At 35.8% G+C, this 15,662-nt stretch overlaps 1 protein-coding gene across 5 annotated transcripts in view; it reads right to left on the reverse strand.

Annotated features, from left to right (window-relative positions):
• Positions 1-15,662, reverse strand: part of NAV3 (neuron navigator 3) — a 1,719,037-nt gene that overhangs the window by 947,316 nt on the left and 756,059 nt on the right. For 4 of the 5 annotated variants that reach the window (XM_044088077.1, XM_044088075.1, XM_044088074.1 and 1 more), the window contains exon 5: positions 11,556-11,742. In XM_044088077.1, the coding sequence (XP_043944012.1) occupies positions 11,556-11,742 (187 nt within the window). Of the gene's footprint in view, positions 1-11,483; positions 11,515-11,555; positions 11,743-15,662 lie in introns of those variants that run through there. The other variant, XM_044088076.1, reaches the window with a different exon arrangement.

Genomic DNA, 15,662 nt, shown 5'->3' on the forward strand with positions numbered 1-15,662 from the left:
TGTCATTATTTTCTAACTTCAGTCTTTAATGATTTGCTACTAATTTGCCAAAAAAACACAATTTTATGAAAAATGGACCAAAAATGTGATGCAAAAATATAAAATAGCCACACAATACAGCTTGGAACCTGTCAAAGAAGGGACAGCTGACAAAATAAAGGAATCTACATGCATTTCTGAAATAAAAGTAATCTATAACTCTGATTATTACAGTTATTTCTTAATTGTAAACCCTCCACGTTTTCTTCCAAAATTGCCATTTTGCAGCAGGATTATTAGGGGAAGAGCAACATTTTGAGCCAAAATCGGGGACAGTTGAGAGGTTTGGATATGCCTAATTTTTTAAAGCAATTTATTTGCACATACCTCTCAACCTGTTGATGCAGAAAATCTGGACGAGACCAAATATACTTATAAACAGTACAAAAAATGTTGTATAAACGGAGACAGTTGATAGAATTAACAGGTCTTGCTTTAGCATGCATTTTTCTGAAGGTTATGAAGTCTGAAACTCAGTGTCTGTCATTATTTAGTGACTTAATTCCTAAATTATTTGCCAGAAAACCACACATTTAATGAGGAACAAACCTTATACAAGCAAAAATGTATTAATTCTGTGAAAATCTGGACAGTTGAGAGGTATAGTTCAGCCGGGGCTGTCTGAGTTTGCCACCCTTCCCCCTCACAAAATCATGGTCGAATGGGGCCTTCCCCCTTCAGCTATTCCAATGAACCATTACTTGGCTATTTCACCCCATTTACTATAAACACTAATGGGTATACTGCTTTACTTCTACGATGATTTGGACTTCATTTCAAAGTTTTATTTTGCATTTTACAGCACAAACACTAAGACATCTGCTAAATAAAGCAATGCAATCTCACAATGAAAACAGACTTAGCATTAAAACTTCTCTGCCTTTGAAATTCACATTCATTGAAACAGCATTGAAACCCACATTCAAAGAAAATACATTTTGCCAGTGACAGATAAAGATTAACTTTGGGCTGTTTTCAAATCATAGGCCCCTTGCACATGAAGCATACACGTGGTCTTTGATACACCTTTCTGATTTTATTAAATTATATTCCTTGTACAATATAGTACAATTATAGAGGGCGTTTTAAATTTGTTTTGAACATTTTTCCAGTAAACAATGAAAAAAAATGCATGCACCAATAACGACAAAACTGCCCAATTTAGAACATTTCTATCATAAAAGTCTACTCAAACTGTCCACCAGTATCAATAAATATGCACAATCTCTGAAGAAGTAAAAGTCATATAAATAATTCCACATTAAAGAAATCTGTAACTAATGAAGAGGTTGCTGCTAGCAAACAACTTTATATTTCATTGTTTCATCTACAAATAAAGTGTCTGTTGCCCTTGAGGAATACATTGCCTATGTTTCATTAAAAAATGATAAGCCAGTAATATTGCAATAGGGAATGGATGGCAAACTGATAACAGGTTCAGAGTTACTAGGTATCTTCACCAAAAAGGACTGCAGCATCCACCCCCTTTACAATACAGTACAGTATCAGCAATGCATCTACCTACTGTGGGAGTAGAACCCACAGCCTTCTGCATCAAAAGCAAGTACACTACCTTTTGTGCTATTAACAATGCAATCAGACTCAGCATAAGCATCACTAAACTTTTGTTTCCCTGCAGCTCTCAACTTCTTGTAAAATCTACTTGACACTCAGCTGTATCTCTGAACTTTGCAGCACAAGAAATCTGGAAAAAGCCAAAATTTGGGGGGGGGGGGCAAAAGACCAAAAAACAGGGACACATTTTAAACATTGCTTGTATAATGTTGGAAAGTTGCTAGAATAAAATGCTGTGTTACCACCATACATTTCACTGCCAAGCATTGAACCCAGGACTCTGTGTAAAACAGTCAGAGCAACATACCACTATGCCAAATCAATCATCTATTTTATGAAAGAGGAAGACTGAAACTTAAATGGCTACATTCAGTGAATTCAGTTCTCGCCATAGCTGTCAACATCTTAGCACAAAACACATGAACAAACAGCCCCCAGACATATTCAGTGAATTCAGATCTCACCATAGCTCTCAATCTCTTGGCAAAAACACATAGACAAAGCCAGTAATGCAGGAATACAGCCCCCAAACATATTCAGTGAGTTCAGTTATCACCATAGCTCTCAACCTTGGCACAAAAAATATGGACGAAGTCAATAATGGGGGAATACAATCCCAAAAATAGGGACAAATATCAAATATCCATCTTATAAACTTATAAACTTGCTATAATAATAGGTTTTGTGTTACCATGTACTTTCTGGAGAATATGAAGTCTGAAATTCCAGTGCTTGTCATTTTTATTTATTTAACATTTGTTAACCAGGAAAGTCTGATTTGAAACAAAAGCCAATTTTTGGCAGAGGAAGAAACACTCCAGACAGAGCAATCCCACACAAACACAGGGAGGGCATGCAGATTCCACATAGAAGGCATCCCAGCCAAGAATCAAACCAGACAACCTGTAGCTGTTAGGCAACAATGCTACCACTGTATAACTGGCTGTGTTGAGAAACAAAAATACAGAAACCACAGATTTTATGAGGAACAGAACAAATATGAGGTAAAAATCTGCATTTATTTTACAAATGGTAGTGGGTAGGGAATTCAGGCTCTTGCCATTTGGGCCCAAGGTACAGGCTTCAAGCCTTATTCTCTACCCACGGCCATGTAGTGACTGGGGCATTTTACACACACACACAACACAACACACACACACACACACACACACACACACACACACACACACACACACACACTTACCTTTAGCATACTAACACACACCATTAGTTCAGATGAGCATACTACATTTCCAGTTCCTTTACACTTTCTTCATAACGTCTGTGGTCGCAAAATTAAAAATTCCCTTACACTTACCTCATTACATTTCCAGTTCCCTTACACTTACTTCATAACATCTGTGGTGTTCTCTTTGAGGTGGGCAGACAGGAAGAAGCAATCATAACATCTGTGGTCTTCTCAGACAGGAAGAAGCAATTTCAAATTAGTGCGGGTGGGCTGTTAGGAAGAACAGGACATCTGCACGCACAGATGTGATGTCACCGGACAGGACTGTTCTTAAAGAAGAACGCAACGTAAAATAAGAATGAAGAAAAATTCACAAATGTAGAGAAGAAGCAATTTCAAATTAGCGCGGGTGGGCTGTCAGGAAGAACAGGACTTCTGCACGCACAGACGTGATGTCACCAGACAGGACCGTTCTTAAAGAAGAACGCAATGTAAAAGAAAACTAAAGAAAAATGTGCAAATTGTAATTAAAAGAAAATTAATCTCCCAGTCAGCCCATTCCAGGGGGGTTCAAGTGCACCCCCTTGCACCTACCTGCAGGCGCCCTTGGTCAATGCATATTCTGATTTCATCTGAATTTTTCTTATGAGCAGCTACCATGGAAGGCACAGGCTTGTCCTTTATTAACTCATTTTTTAGATCACCAAATCTGCATGTTTTAGTCTTACTTCTCAAGGCAGTGATATCAGCTGTAAAAGTTTCACCTGGTTTTTGGTCTCTTGTATAAAAAAGGTACTTCTCCAATGTAACATTTGTCTGGAGGTTGCATATTTGTCTAAATTTACGTTTTAATCATTCAGGGTCCTCCCTTGATTCTGCCCTTACAACAATGTGGCAGTTTTCCCTCTCTCCTGCATATACCTCTGGTGTATACACAAATGAACGCTGTCTTTCAATGGCCTCTGACCCAGGCAAAATGAATGCCCATGTACGTGTATTTTTCTCAGAAAAAGCTGCTTGTATGAAAATATCATATTCTTGCTCAAATACTCTCCAGTTCTCTGCTATATTATGATCATACACAAGTGGACTGGGTCTGCAAAATGCCTCTGCCATATCAACACACAGTAGTGAAGGTGCTTGGAATTAAGTACAAACATACACACATATAAATATGTGAGAACTTTAGGCAAGAACTCGTTATTTCAGTGAGTGTGTTGTGCTACTGGGCATAATTACTAGACTTTGCCAAATAAGTCACTGTAGCACAAGAACACTTAAATCACTGTACTTTATGAAACCATTCCTTATCAGTATAAGAAATACTTCAAAATGACTGTACTTTGCGAATAAACTGTACACAGCAGAAGAAGCTCAGAGTAAGAAACACTTTGAAATTAATGCACTTTGCAATTGAACTGTACACAGCATAGAAACTCTTCAAAATGGCTGTACTTTGTGAAATAACTCTGTACAGTGCAAGAAAGACTGAAATGGTGGCAGTCTGCAAATAAATGTACACAGCACAAGAAACTTTTTGAAATGACTGCACTTTGACTGCACTTTGCAATATAACTGTACTTTGCACACAGCAAACTCTTTGAAATAATTGCACCATAATAAAGCACATACTCTGCAAACACTTTGCGCACACTGACATATTTTGAACAACTCTAGTTATGCTTTGACTGGCTTTGGTCAATGCGAAATAATAGGTTGTGCCCAAAACGTGGCCGTTTACTAAAATAACATGCAGTCACCTTGCTCTCTAATCTTATGCTGCCCTTTTATTGTACTAGTTATGCCCATTTAACCTCTTATTATGCCCATTATACTTTTGTTGTGCTCATTTTACTTTAAACATGCCCTTTATGCAAACTGAAGGCTATTCTGAGCCCCATATGAATATTTTTGATAGTTTTATCAAATATCATGGTTTTGAACATTTTGTTTAATTAATAATGTGTTTTGTGCCTTTCATTTGATTAATAATATGTTTTGTGCCTTACAAATGCTCTGTTTCATTTTATTTACCAAATAAATCATTTGTGCAAGTTCTGGTTACCTTTAGTTCATTTCTGGCCCTTTTTCGGCAATTGAGCTCTGTTTCACTCAACCAGCTCAGTCTGCCTTCACCTTCTACTCTGCACCTCATGACTTGAAGTTGCTCTCTTAATCCCGGTTTTGACACCACATCACTTGTCCGGTCAGGATAAAACAGACGAATGGTTGTGGATTCAGTTCAAGCAGTTTTATTACACACAAACACATCAGAAATGAGGCTTTGTAATTAAACTGAAATAAACTTATAAACAGACTGACTACCACACTCATACATGTTATCACTTGGGCTGTTCTCTTAAAATGGTACTGCTGCCTGCATGTGCTCACTATTTATATGCCACGTGCCTACATTTGGAAATGCTTCTTAAAGGCACATACACACACTCTGATCTATAGATGTTATGCTACTACTATTTGCTTCAAAGCAACACTGAATTATTCAAAACACCTGCAACATCCCTGGATTCATTCCAACAAATGTAAATTTGTGAGGTTTTTATATAAATCAAATGCAGAAATGAAAGTATATGATTTTGATCATATTTCCTCTCACTTGTCATCTGGAACCTATATATATATATATATATATATATATATATATATATATATATATATATATATATAAGTGTTGCAGAACAACACTTTTACTTGAGAACTGTAAATTATATGAATGTATAGGGCAGGAAAAATAAACTATGTACTGGTGCAGTAGAAGATGCCATATTCCAAAAAGGGTGGGCAACAGCATTGAGAAGTCCATCATATACTGCAATGTTCTTGCATAGACTCTTCTTAGAGTAGTCATCACTAAAAATATTTAATACATACATAGAAATATGCAGAAGAGGAAACAGACACTAAATTTGTCTTACAAAATGCAGATGTTGTTAACAGCTGCATTTTGCTTACCATAAATGTATAGCAGACTATGAAGTAGTGAACTCGGTTTTCTGCAGTCTCAAAGGTATTGAAAAAGCTTTAACCAGTACAGTAACTGCACTGGCAAAGAGTAAAGTATACAACTGGTAAATTTATGGTCATGCACTTTTATTAGCAAAGCAAGTGTTAAAAACAATGAACAAGCCAAATAGTAAACATAGAGTGAACACAATACAGGCATGCATAATGCACAAGTAATTACTAGAAAATTGACGAGCTTCTCTGAATAACAGGTGAGATTATATAAATATATGTTCACAGAGGTTTTATTCCTGGCTCATGACATATTGAGGGCAGCATTTAAGGAAAGTTGGAGACACATAATCTGAAGTTACATATCTACTGACTGATTATCAACACCTTCTAGGCAAGAAAAAAAAAATTAAAAAGGTAAAAATTGCTACCATCTGCTTTCTACAGTCTTGTCAAGTTAACAATTTTTAGCTTCAAGGTGCCTCTTGGGACTACTGTATGGAAACGAAGCTTCAGCTGTGCCCTAAATAGAAAATGTTATTTTTGCTGAATTTTCAGCTGTAGCTTATCAGGTTTCACCATACACACAAATCCGTTTTGTGTGTGTTTATGTATGTGCATACATAGACACACACACACACACACACACACACACACACACACACACACACACACACACACACACACACACACACACACACACAAACACACACACACACACACACAGTTTACATCATTGGCTCTAGCTCTCAGGCCCAGTTAGAGTTGAGAGACGTCCGACAATACCAAATTAATTTGTGACTAGAGTTACTCGTGTGAACATTTGACCACATAACAAAACTGCAGGTACATCAACTACGACTGTTACTTATCCCTTCAATCACAAAAAGGGAAGAACAGGTGGTGAAGTATCCAAGTTATACATAATGAATCAAAATAATTATATGCAAATGCAAAAACAGTCAATACCACCTAAAGACCGTTGTATGGAAGAAGTCTTCTACGCATTCATTTTCAATTTTCATTATGACACTTACATTTATACAGACACAAAAAAAACTTTGTATTACATAGTATTTATATTGTATCGTCATACAGTGTCTGTTAGGTATTATGGAACTTAAGATAAAAATATACCTACTTACTAGACAAAAGTATAACAAAGTCTGTTTTGATGTACAAGTACTATCCGAAAATAGCATCAGTATCAGCTACAAAGTCAGTTTTCAGAATATGAACCTCATTCACCTACAAAGATCTTCTTTGTACTTCTGTGTTCTCCTACAGTGCATATATGCATGGCAAGGTAAACAGAAGCAGACCAGTTTCTAATACTGAAGTCATCTGTAATATGCTGCAGCAGATCAGTTTCAGTGATTAAGCCTCCATTAATATTAGTATTGTAATAATTGTTTCCAATGTTTTGAGTACAGCATGATCACAAAAAATACATTGTTGCTGGAAAACAGTAATATCTGTAACTGACATTACTGGGTTTAAGCACCTGACAAATGTAAGACTAGGACTGAGACTAGATTATAACATATGCGTTATCTGCATATCTGCTTGCTGCAGGAATTATTTAAAAAAATAGGAGCTTCAAAACTACTTTATGGCTATGACTATTTCTAAATGCTAATGGTCAAAACAGTATAATGACCGCATATAATGAATTTTTTTCAGAAAGAATTAGGTCCCTGTACAGTTACTGAATAGCACTGGACACAAATACACAAGTTGTGCAATACAACTAAATGTCATAAAAAAGCTGTTTAGATATAGTTGTTGAAATTATGGCTGCCACATTTTTAAATGTCCAAATTGGAACATTTTAGAGTTTATGAAAGCACCCCCCCCCTCAAAAAAAAAAAAACAAAAAACTGCACTTAAAAAGCTGCCCAATATTTATTATTATTATTACCACAGCTACCACTGATCTAAGAAACATAGTTATATATTCATAAAATATAAACAGCCTCATTTATAAATGCCAAATCCCATCACATGAATTCAAATCACCTAATGAAAATAAAAAATCACATGCAAAATTAATATATACATACTATTGTAAACATCACCTTTTGTATTTGTGTTACACATTACCAAAAATGATCCAACATTTGTATTTTATTAACCAATATTACTACAAGCCCTAGTTGCACAGATACAAAATTGGTCCCTCAAAAAATGTTGGTCCTAAAAACACCAGTAAGTGTCTACAGTATACATACAGTGGATATATAACGTGTACACACCCCTGTTAAAAATGCCAGGTTTTTGTGATATAAAAAATGAGACCACAATAAATCATTTCAAAACTTTTCCCACCTTCAATGTGACCAATAACCTGTACAATTCAACTGAAAAACAATCAAATCTGTTAGGGGAAAAATATAAAAAAATTAAAAACTTACAATAAGCTGGTTGCATAAGTGTGCACATCCTTAAACTAATACTTTGTTGAAGCACCTTTAATTAATGAAACTTGTAGAAAGGCATAAAAAATAGCTGTATTCTACTACTATGTCAAAATGATTAGTTAAATCATAAGAATGAACCTTAAAATAAGTCATATCACAGCATATGGTTTTCAATCTTAAAGACTGCGATTTTGGTATTTTTGTCACAGGTGATAGATGTTAGCTGGTTGCAAATAATAAAAAAAGAGTTTTTACAAAACTCTTTTCTAATAATTACTCTCACATCTATAGTTTTGGTGACTGAAATATCTAAAAAAAATCAAAAGTGAACAGTTTATCCCTGAGAGTAAAGTGAAAATCCAAGCCATTGTTATTCAGATATTTAGTACATTCTAATTGAACATCTTGCAAGATTCCTTTTTAGCTAACATCATGATTGTGGATAACTTACAAATCTACAGAGATTTAGGGCAAATGGTGACCCCACTGTGAAGTACAAAACAGTAAATAACATGCACTTTGAAGACAGCACACAGTTTTAGTCAACACTAGCATGGGTAAATGTATGAAAAGCTCAAATGTTTCAGGATAAAATGTAGATTAATTCAACCAATATTAATCTCCGTCAACCTGCCTTTTGAGGAATTGTAGTGTACAAAGACCCAATACCCCATGTTCATATCAACCGTGAATTGTCCAACTGTATCAGAGTAATTAATTGGAAGAATCGGATAGTATTCTTAATATCAGTCCATACCAGTTCCAGCAATGAATCTCCAAGTACTCCATTGTGCTTCCTTTTCAAACAGCTTGCTTACCCTTCCTTGTCTGCACACGTAATAACTTAATAGTTATTTAACTGTTGCTATGCCCCATTCTCATCCTTTGGTAAACTGAACCAGTGTTCCTTTGATTATTACATTATAAATCATTCAGGACTTCTTTTTTCCCTGGAAGCCCTTACTGATGAATGAAAAAGGAGCTAAAAAGGTAGATTGATGATAGTAAACGTTAACTACATCTGAGCCCCCAAAACACCTTGTGTTCCATTATCCTAGAAACAAAAGAATGCTTTGAAATCAAATGCTATTTCCAAACAAAATGTTGCATAACAAGTCATAATAAATGTTAAACATGTATTCAACAAATTAGTATTTTTGTGTCTTTCGGCTATTCCCGGTTAGGGGTCGCCACAGCGGAAATCCGGTCCGCTAATGATTGGTAGTGGATTTTTACGTACTGGGTTACCAGCCCTGATGCACAACCTTCAACGAAGGCACGCCCCATTCATGTATGCCTCCACACAGAAGGCGCTCTAGCTGAGAATCGAACGTGACAACGTCTTGCTATGAGGCGACAATGCTACCGCAGCACTACCACCGCAGTTATTCAACAAATTAGTATGATTTTCAATAAAAAACAGAAGTGGCATTAATGATAACATTGATAGTAACTGCTAACATTCATTTGTGGTAAAAAGAGATCCATAATCTTCCCCCTGCTTTTCATGTTTTCTCCCTCCCTACTGTATTCTAAAAAAAACCCCATAAAATCAGCATAAATTCTCTTTTTCCATTTTTGTACATGGGATTAGAGTGTCATATCAAGAGTGACCATCAGCTGGAGCCAATATTCACACCTCCTCTCCAGGTATATTCAGATCAGGGTGGACAAATGTCCAATTTTAAGATAGCAACCAGACAGGGATGACTCATAAGATTGTAAAACAGGCTATGGGAATATAATCTTATATTTGTGGTTAAATTTAGCTGAGTTTCAGGAGTAATGTGTTTCTCCCAAAACAAAGCAAACTTTTTATGTTTTTGCCATGTAAACAATTATTTATTTTATAGTCATTATCATCCCTACTATGATTCTTAAGTTTTTACAGCACCGGCTCTTTTTCTAAGAGTCTTACAACTCACAAAAGGTCAAATCTGAATTTAACATTTGTGTAGCAATGGAAGCATGCAGCCTTGCTGCAGGCAAACTAACAACCAAACAAAAAGGCAAAAATCCTCCAACACACACTGGCAGTCCAACATTATTTCTGCAGTAACTACAGATACATAAAAGTACAGATTGGTTTCAACTCACAACTTCCTCAGTGTTGTTATATGCAACCCCCCTTATATACAGCAAATTCCATCACATGAATTCAAATAATTTAATGACAATAAAAAAATCGTATAACATAAGGGTTATTAGTGTCTTTTGCAATTGTACTACACATTACAATTAAATAGCCAGTTGTCTTATGCTGTTAAAAATATTAATTTATGACCCCTAGGTACAAAACTGATCACGCAAAAACAGATGCTCCTATGAACACTGAAAAATGTACATGTATAAACAATGCAAGAATTTTCTAGTAGAGGTTAGACTGCAACCCCCCACCAAAAAAATTTATATTTATACCAAATATGTACAAATTATACTCTTATTCAAATTTTGATTTAGTCCAGGACTTAAAAAGGCACCTGATTTAATGTTCACTTTTTTTTAAGTCCAAAGTAGAGGTCCGGTTAATGAAAATATTACAAAAGTAGACCCTCTGTTGTAGGTTATTTAGTAGTTTATATTGCTTTATAAAATGTATGATGTTTCAAACATAGTAGTAGTTTTTTATACTAGTTAGCTGAAACTCACAAAAATTTTTTCTCCTACAGTATCAGCACTTTTGCCACTTTTCATGTTTTTTTTTTTTTTACAGAACACAAATGCCCAAACACAACTGTCATGCAAAAACAAGGGACAGGCAATTACCCTAGAGGAAATGTTTTTTAATAAATAATTGTGTTACTGGTCTGATCTTTTAAATGCATACATCTATAAAGACAGAAAGGCAGTTACAGAGAGAGCCCTGAGGCAGATAAAATCACTACTAACATTGTGTGTGTGTGTGTGGGCATTATACAATAACCCAAAAATATATATGTACTTGTTAATGTATTGCTGTTACTGAATGAGAATGCTCTGCATCCTATACTGACATGTAATCAGCATGTGTGCATTTTAATGTAAAAATAATTTATTGCCAGTTGCATTTAGCCAATGTAAAAAAAAAAAGTCTCAGAAACTTTAAACACATACCATATTAGTGCAAACATCACAAAACCTCATGCACTCTGGGAAGCACTTGTTGTATGGACCTTTTCTCCTGATGCATCCATGCCATTATGCATTGGTTTAGCAGAGAAGCGAGTGCTTACCTGGATTGCATTTCCTGCTGTACCTTTGGCTGGCTTGATTATGCATTGTTTATCAGAGGAGTGAGTGCTTACCTGGATTGCATTTCCTGCTGTAGCTTTGGCTGGCTTGATTATGCATTGTTTATCAGAGGAGTGAGTGCTTACCTGGATTGCATTTCCTGCTGTAGCTTTGGCTGGCTTGTTGCGACAGGTGCTGCGATCTGTTGCGCTACTTGCTGCTGAAGTTCTACCAGAGACTGGTAGTACTGCTGCTGCTGCTGTTGTTGTTGTTTGAAGCGAGACAAACTGAAAAATAATCCTAAAATGGCTTTCAAGTTTCCATTTCTGATTTCTGCAAACAGAAAAAAGAAAAAAAAACATTTTAATATCCTGATAGCAGATCATATCAAGCCAGTTTAACTGTATTACAGTAAGATGAAGAACATGAATTTTCCCAGCATCAGATTGAAACACTAAAATTTGATTTCTGTACCATAATATAAATAGTTTCTATAATGTGAACTTCAAATGAGGAAAATAACTGACAAACCCAAAAAGAAATACAAACTACTCAGTTCCAAACTACATTTTGATATCTGATAAAACTGCCGCAAGGCACCCTGTACAATAAACTGATTTGGAGCCAGAATATCCTAGCTTGAAAATGTAATGTAAGAAATGCAAAGATATTTCTAATAGCCAACTCTTTGAACGACTGAATTGCATAAACTCTACGGTCTTGACTGTCTTATTGCTTTTATCAAATAATTTCACGGTGTGGGAGAGCATGAGAACTAGAATGCTGCAAAAATTAATGACAGTTTGGTCAATGAGATACAACACTACCTATATGTATGGCATCCTATTAGGAGGAAAAAAAAGTTCAGACTTATTTTAACTACAGCAGAAAATCAGAGCTTAGCACTTAAGTAACCTCAATACATACATAGGTATCAAGAGTGTACACATCTCAATATTCACCTCTCCTCAAACATTGAAAATCACCAACTTAATTGTGCAAATCTTACTGCTATGCTACAGTTATGGAAAAAATGTGTGAAGGCTTTAAAATGAAACCATTCCATGTCAATGACTTCTTCTCTGGTATTTAGCCCAAAATGTATATTACTTTCAAGAATGCATTAAGCTTTAAACAGTGCACATTTTTTTCTTTCTGTGCCTATGCAAAGTGATTGTACATTTTTGACAGTGTTTGGGAATTGTAATGACAAAAAGTTAGTGTGTGACTAATACAATGAAATCCAATACCCCATCATTACCTCTACAAGCAGCAAGTATAACAGGTATACATTTTCTTTGTTAAGCGTAGAAATTCATGACAAAAAAAAATACAAAATGGTTGCTGTGATGACACAAGTTTATAATACATTACTCACTTGGCCCATGCCAAGCAAGGTGTGAAGGAATATATATGTTAAGTATCACGTTAATGGTACCATTTATATAAATATATTAATTATCATGTTAATGGTACCATTTGTATTCTGTCTATTTCACTGGTTTTACTTGCTAGTCTGAACACTCACTCAAACATTTTAGCCTTTGTTTGCCAGTATGACCAATAGCCTTTCATTAAACAGAATAAAATGTGCATTTTTTTTAAACTTTCAGCCACACATATACAAGCTTCTTCTTCTTTCAGCTTTTTCCCAGTTAGGGGTTGCCACAGCGGATCACCTGTCCGCTCATGATTGGCAGTGGAGTTTTACAGTGTCGAGTTGCCAGCCCAGCGCCCAACCTTCCACAGAAAGCACACACTCACACCTACGGCCAATTTAGAGTGTCCAATCCACCTACAGCATGTCTTTGGGATGTGGGAGGAAACTGGGGCACCCGGAGGAAACCCACGCGACCACAGCGAGGACATGCAGACTCTGCACAGAAGGCACCCCAGCCGGGGATCGAACCGGACCACACATATACAAGCTAATAACCACAAAATACTAAACCAAAGTACAAATCAAAACAAAAAAAAAATCCACCACGAACAGTCACACACACTTTATTGTGTGGTTCCAAGAAAGTGTGTGATGACTGCTCATGGTAGATTGTTTTAAATTGACTAATAGCACATTTGATGAGAGGAACTTTACTATATACTGCTTGCTAAGATGTCCCTTGTATAAATGAAATATAAATAGTTTCAGTATAATAACCACGATATTGTAAGCCTAACTGCATTAAAGTTACGTACTTCAAGTTTCCCAAAAATGCTTGCACATCTACGTTTTACAGTAACTCTGTTTTTCATTACAGACACTAGGATTGCTTCCTAAAGACGTTTGCCACCCTGTTTTGCTATCGTGACCACTAGAACTGCCCTGACAGATACCCTGACTTAGCTGACCTCTCCTTTCTGTTGCTTCTTCCATAGTTACTGATATTGTGAGATGATTGACAGAGGGATGCTCTGCAGCACATTTACATTGTGGGTGGTAACCTAAGTCATTACTCGATGTACAAAGAATGACTATAATGTACTGCTCACTGAATTTAGAGGCTAGACAAAAAACCCTAGTTACTGAATCTTCATAAAATCTACTTTTTATTCTTTGTTCTTTGTATAAAATATGCTAGGTTGTTCTTAAACTTACTCAAAGTCTTACTTTGTGTTTTGTGCAATGGAGGTTTATTCCACAGTCTTGGAAGATGTACCACAAACATATTCTGTTTACTGGAGGTGTTTTCTAGTTGCTATAAGTCTACTAGACATCCTGTTAGCTAAATGCTAGCTTTAGAATAGTAAAACAAACACAGACAATGGGTCAAATCATGCAATTAAAGTCAGATTTGGGTCACAACCAGTATGAAGTAAAAAAAACAGGAAGAGACTTGAGATGATTTGCATAATCATGTTCTATTACCCAAATTGTTATTATTGTGGTAGACTTTTGCAATCTTATTAGCCTATGACTGCATTGTATCATATCATATGTCTGGTCTCAGTAAGCAGTTACCAAGCAGTAAGCAGTTATAGAAGAACTGGATTACTGAAAAAATGTATGAAAACCCCACAGGATTAAATGTATTATCTTAAAACTATTCTCTGCACAAGAGACACGTAAACCAAAATCACTTCAATGACTGGATCCTTAAACATCTTTCTGACATATGAAAGGAGTTTCACAATAGTTAAATGCCCCCACAGCACTGTTATGCTCTAATCTCATGCTTAACAGTGCTCAGCAACCGTGGCAGAAGAGCAGTGGGAAGCTTCAAACTATTGTAAACACTTCTTTTTGACTTCTAAGTCCAAACAAAGTGCTTGCCCACCTACCAGTGCTTCTTGGGTGGTTGTTCTCTCTGTGGCAGTAGTTAGTGTGTTATGGATTTTTAAGCTGGTTACCACACTGTTTTATTTTTCTCTCTGACTTTTCTGGTACATGGGGAACAGGTAAAACTTCATGGACTACAAAGAATTATGACAGGGTCTTTCTGATTTTAGCCAGGGGAAGTTACATATTCTCAACATAGATGTGAAGATTCACCTCTTGAGCTTCACTTTCAAAAGTGTATTTCTTGAACTCTAACATCTTGGAATGCATAACATCTTGGTTATGATCGGAGACCTGATCATAAATCCTCCATGTTAGAATGAAAAATGCACCATTTTGTCTCTAAATGCATCCGAATGTTTTTGTCATCCTCAGTTCTTTAAAAAAATGGCTGTTAACCGTGTGTGTACATTCTATTATTTTTAATGAAGACAGCAAAAGCATATATTAACAGTGGAGTCATATTATTACTAAATCACTACACACTTAAGTCTGTCAAATTCAGTGATTTGTCTTAGTTTCTTAACAATAATATGACTAATCATTTTATGTTTCAGTACATATCTCTAAATACAGAATAAAGGTGGCCCCAGGACTTTCCACAAGGTCACATTTCTTGAGATGTGTGAATCATCTGACACTTTAATGATAGCTGACCAATTGTTTATTGTTTAGCGCTATTTATTTTAATTAGCTGTTTAATGCCATAATATATCAAAACAATTGTTATGTCCAAACATATAGTGTGAACTACTAACATTTACAGCTGAAACACGTTCATACAATGTGGATTCAGACACATGTTCTTCATTTTACAAAAACAGTTTATGCTCTAACAAGAGCATCTCCCCCATTCCTTTTTGGACTAAAATGCAAGCATTCTTTCTTTAATAGCACAAAAAACAGATGTTGGAGTTATCCGTCAGAAGCCTTCCAAGGCTGATTTTGATATGCCCGCATTGTCAGAGATTACAAA

The sequence above is a fragment of the Protopterus annectens genome, chromosome 11.part0 (genome assembly GCF_019279795.1).
Source record: "Protopterus annectens isolate FY-2018-M chromosome 11.part0, PAN1.0, whole genome shotgun sequence".
NCBI classification, from domain to species: Eukaryota; Metazoa; Chordata; order Ceratodontiformes; family Protopteridae; genus Protopterus; species Protopterus annectens.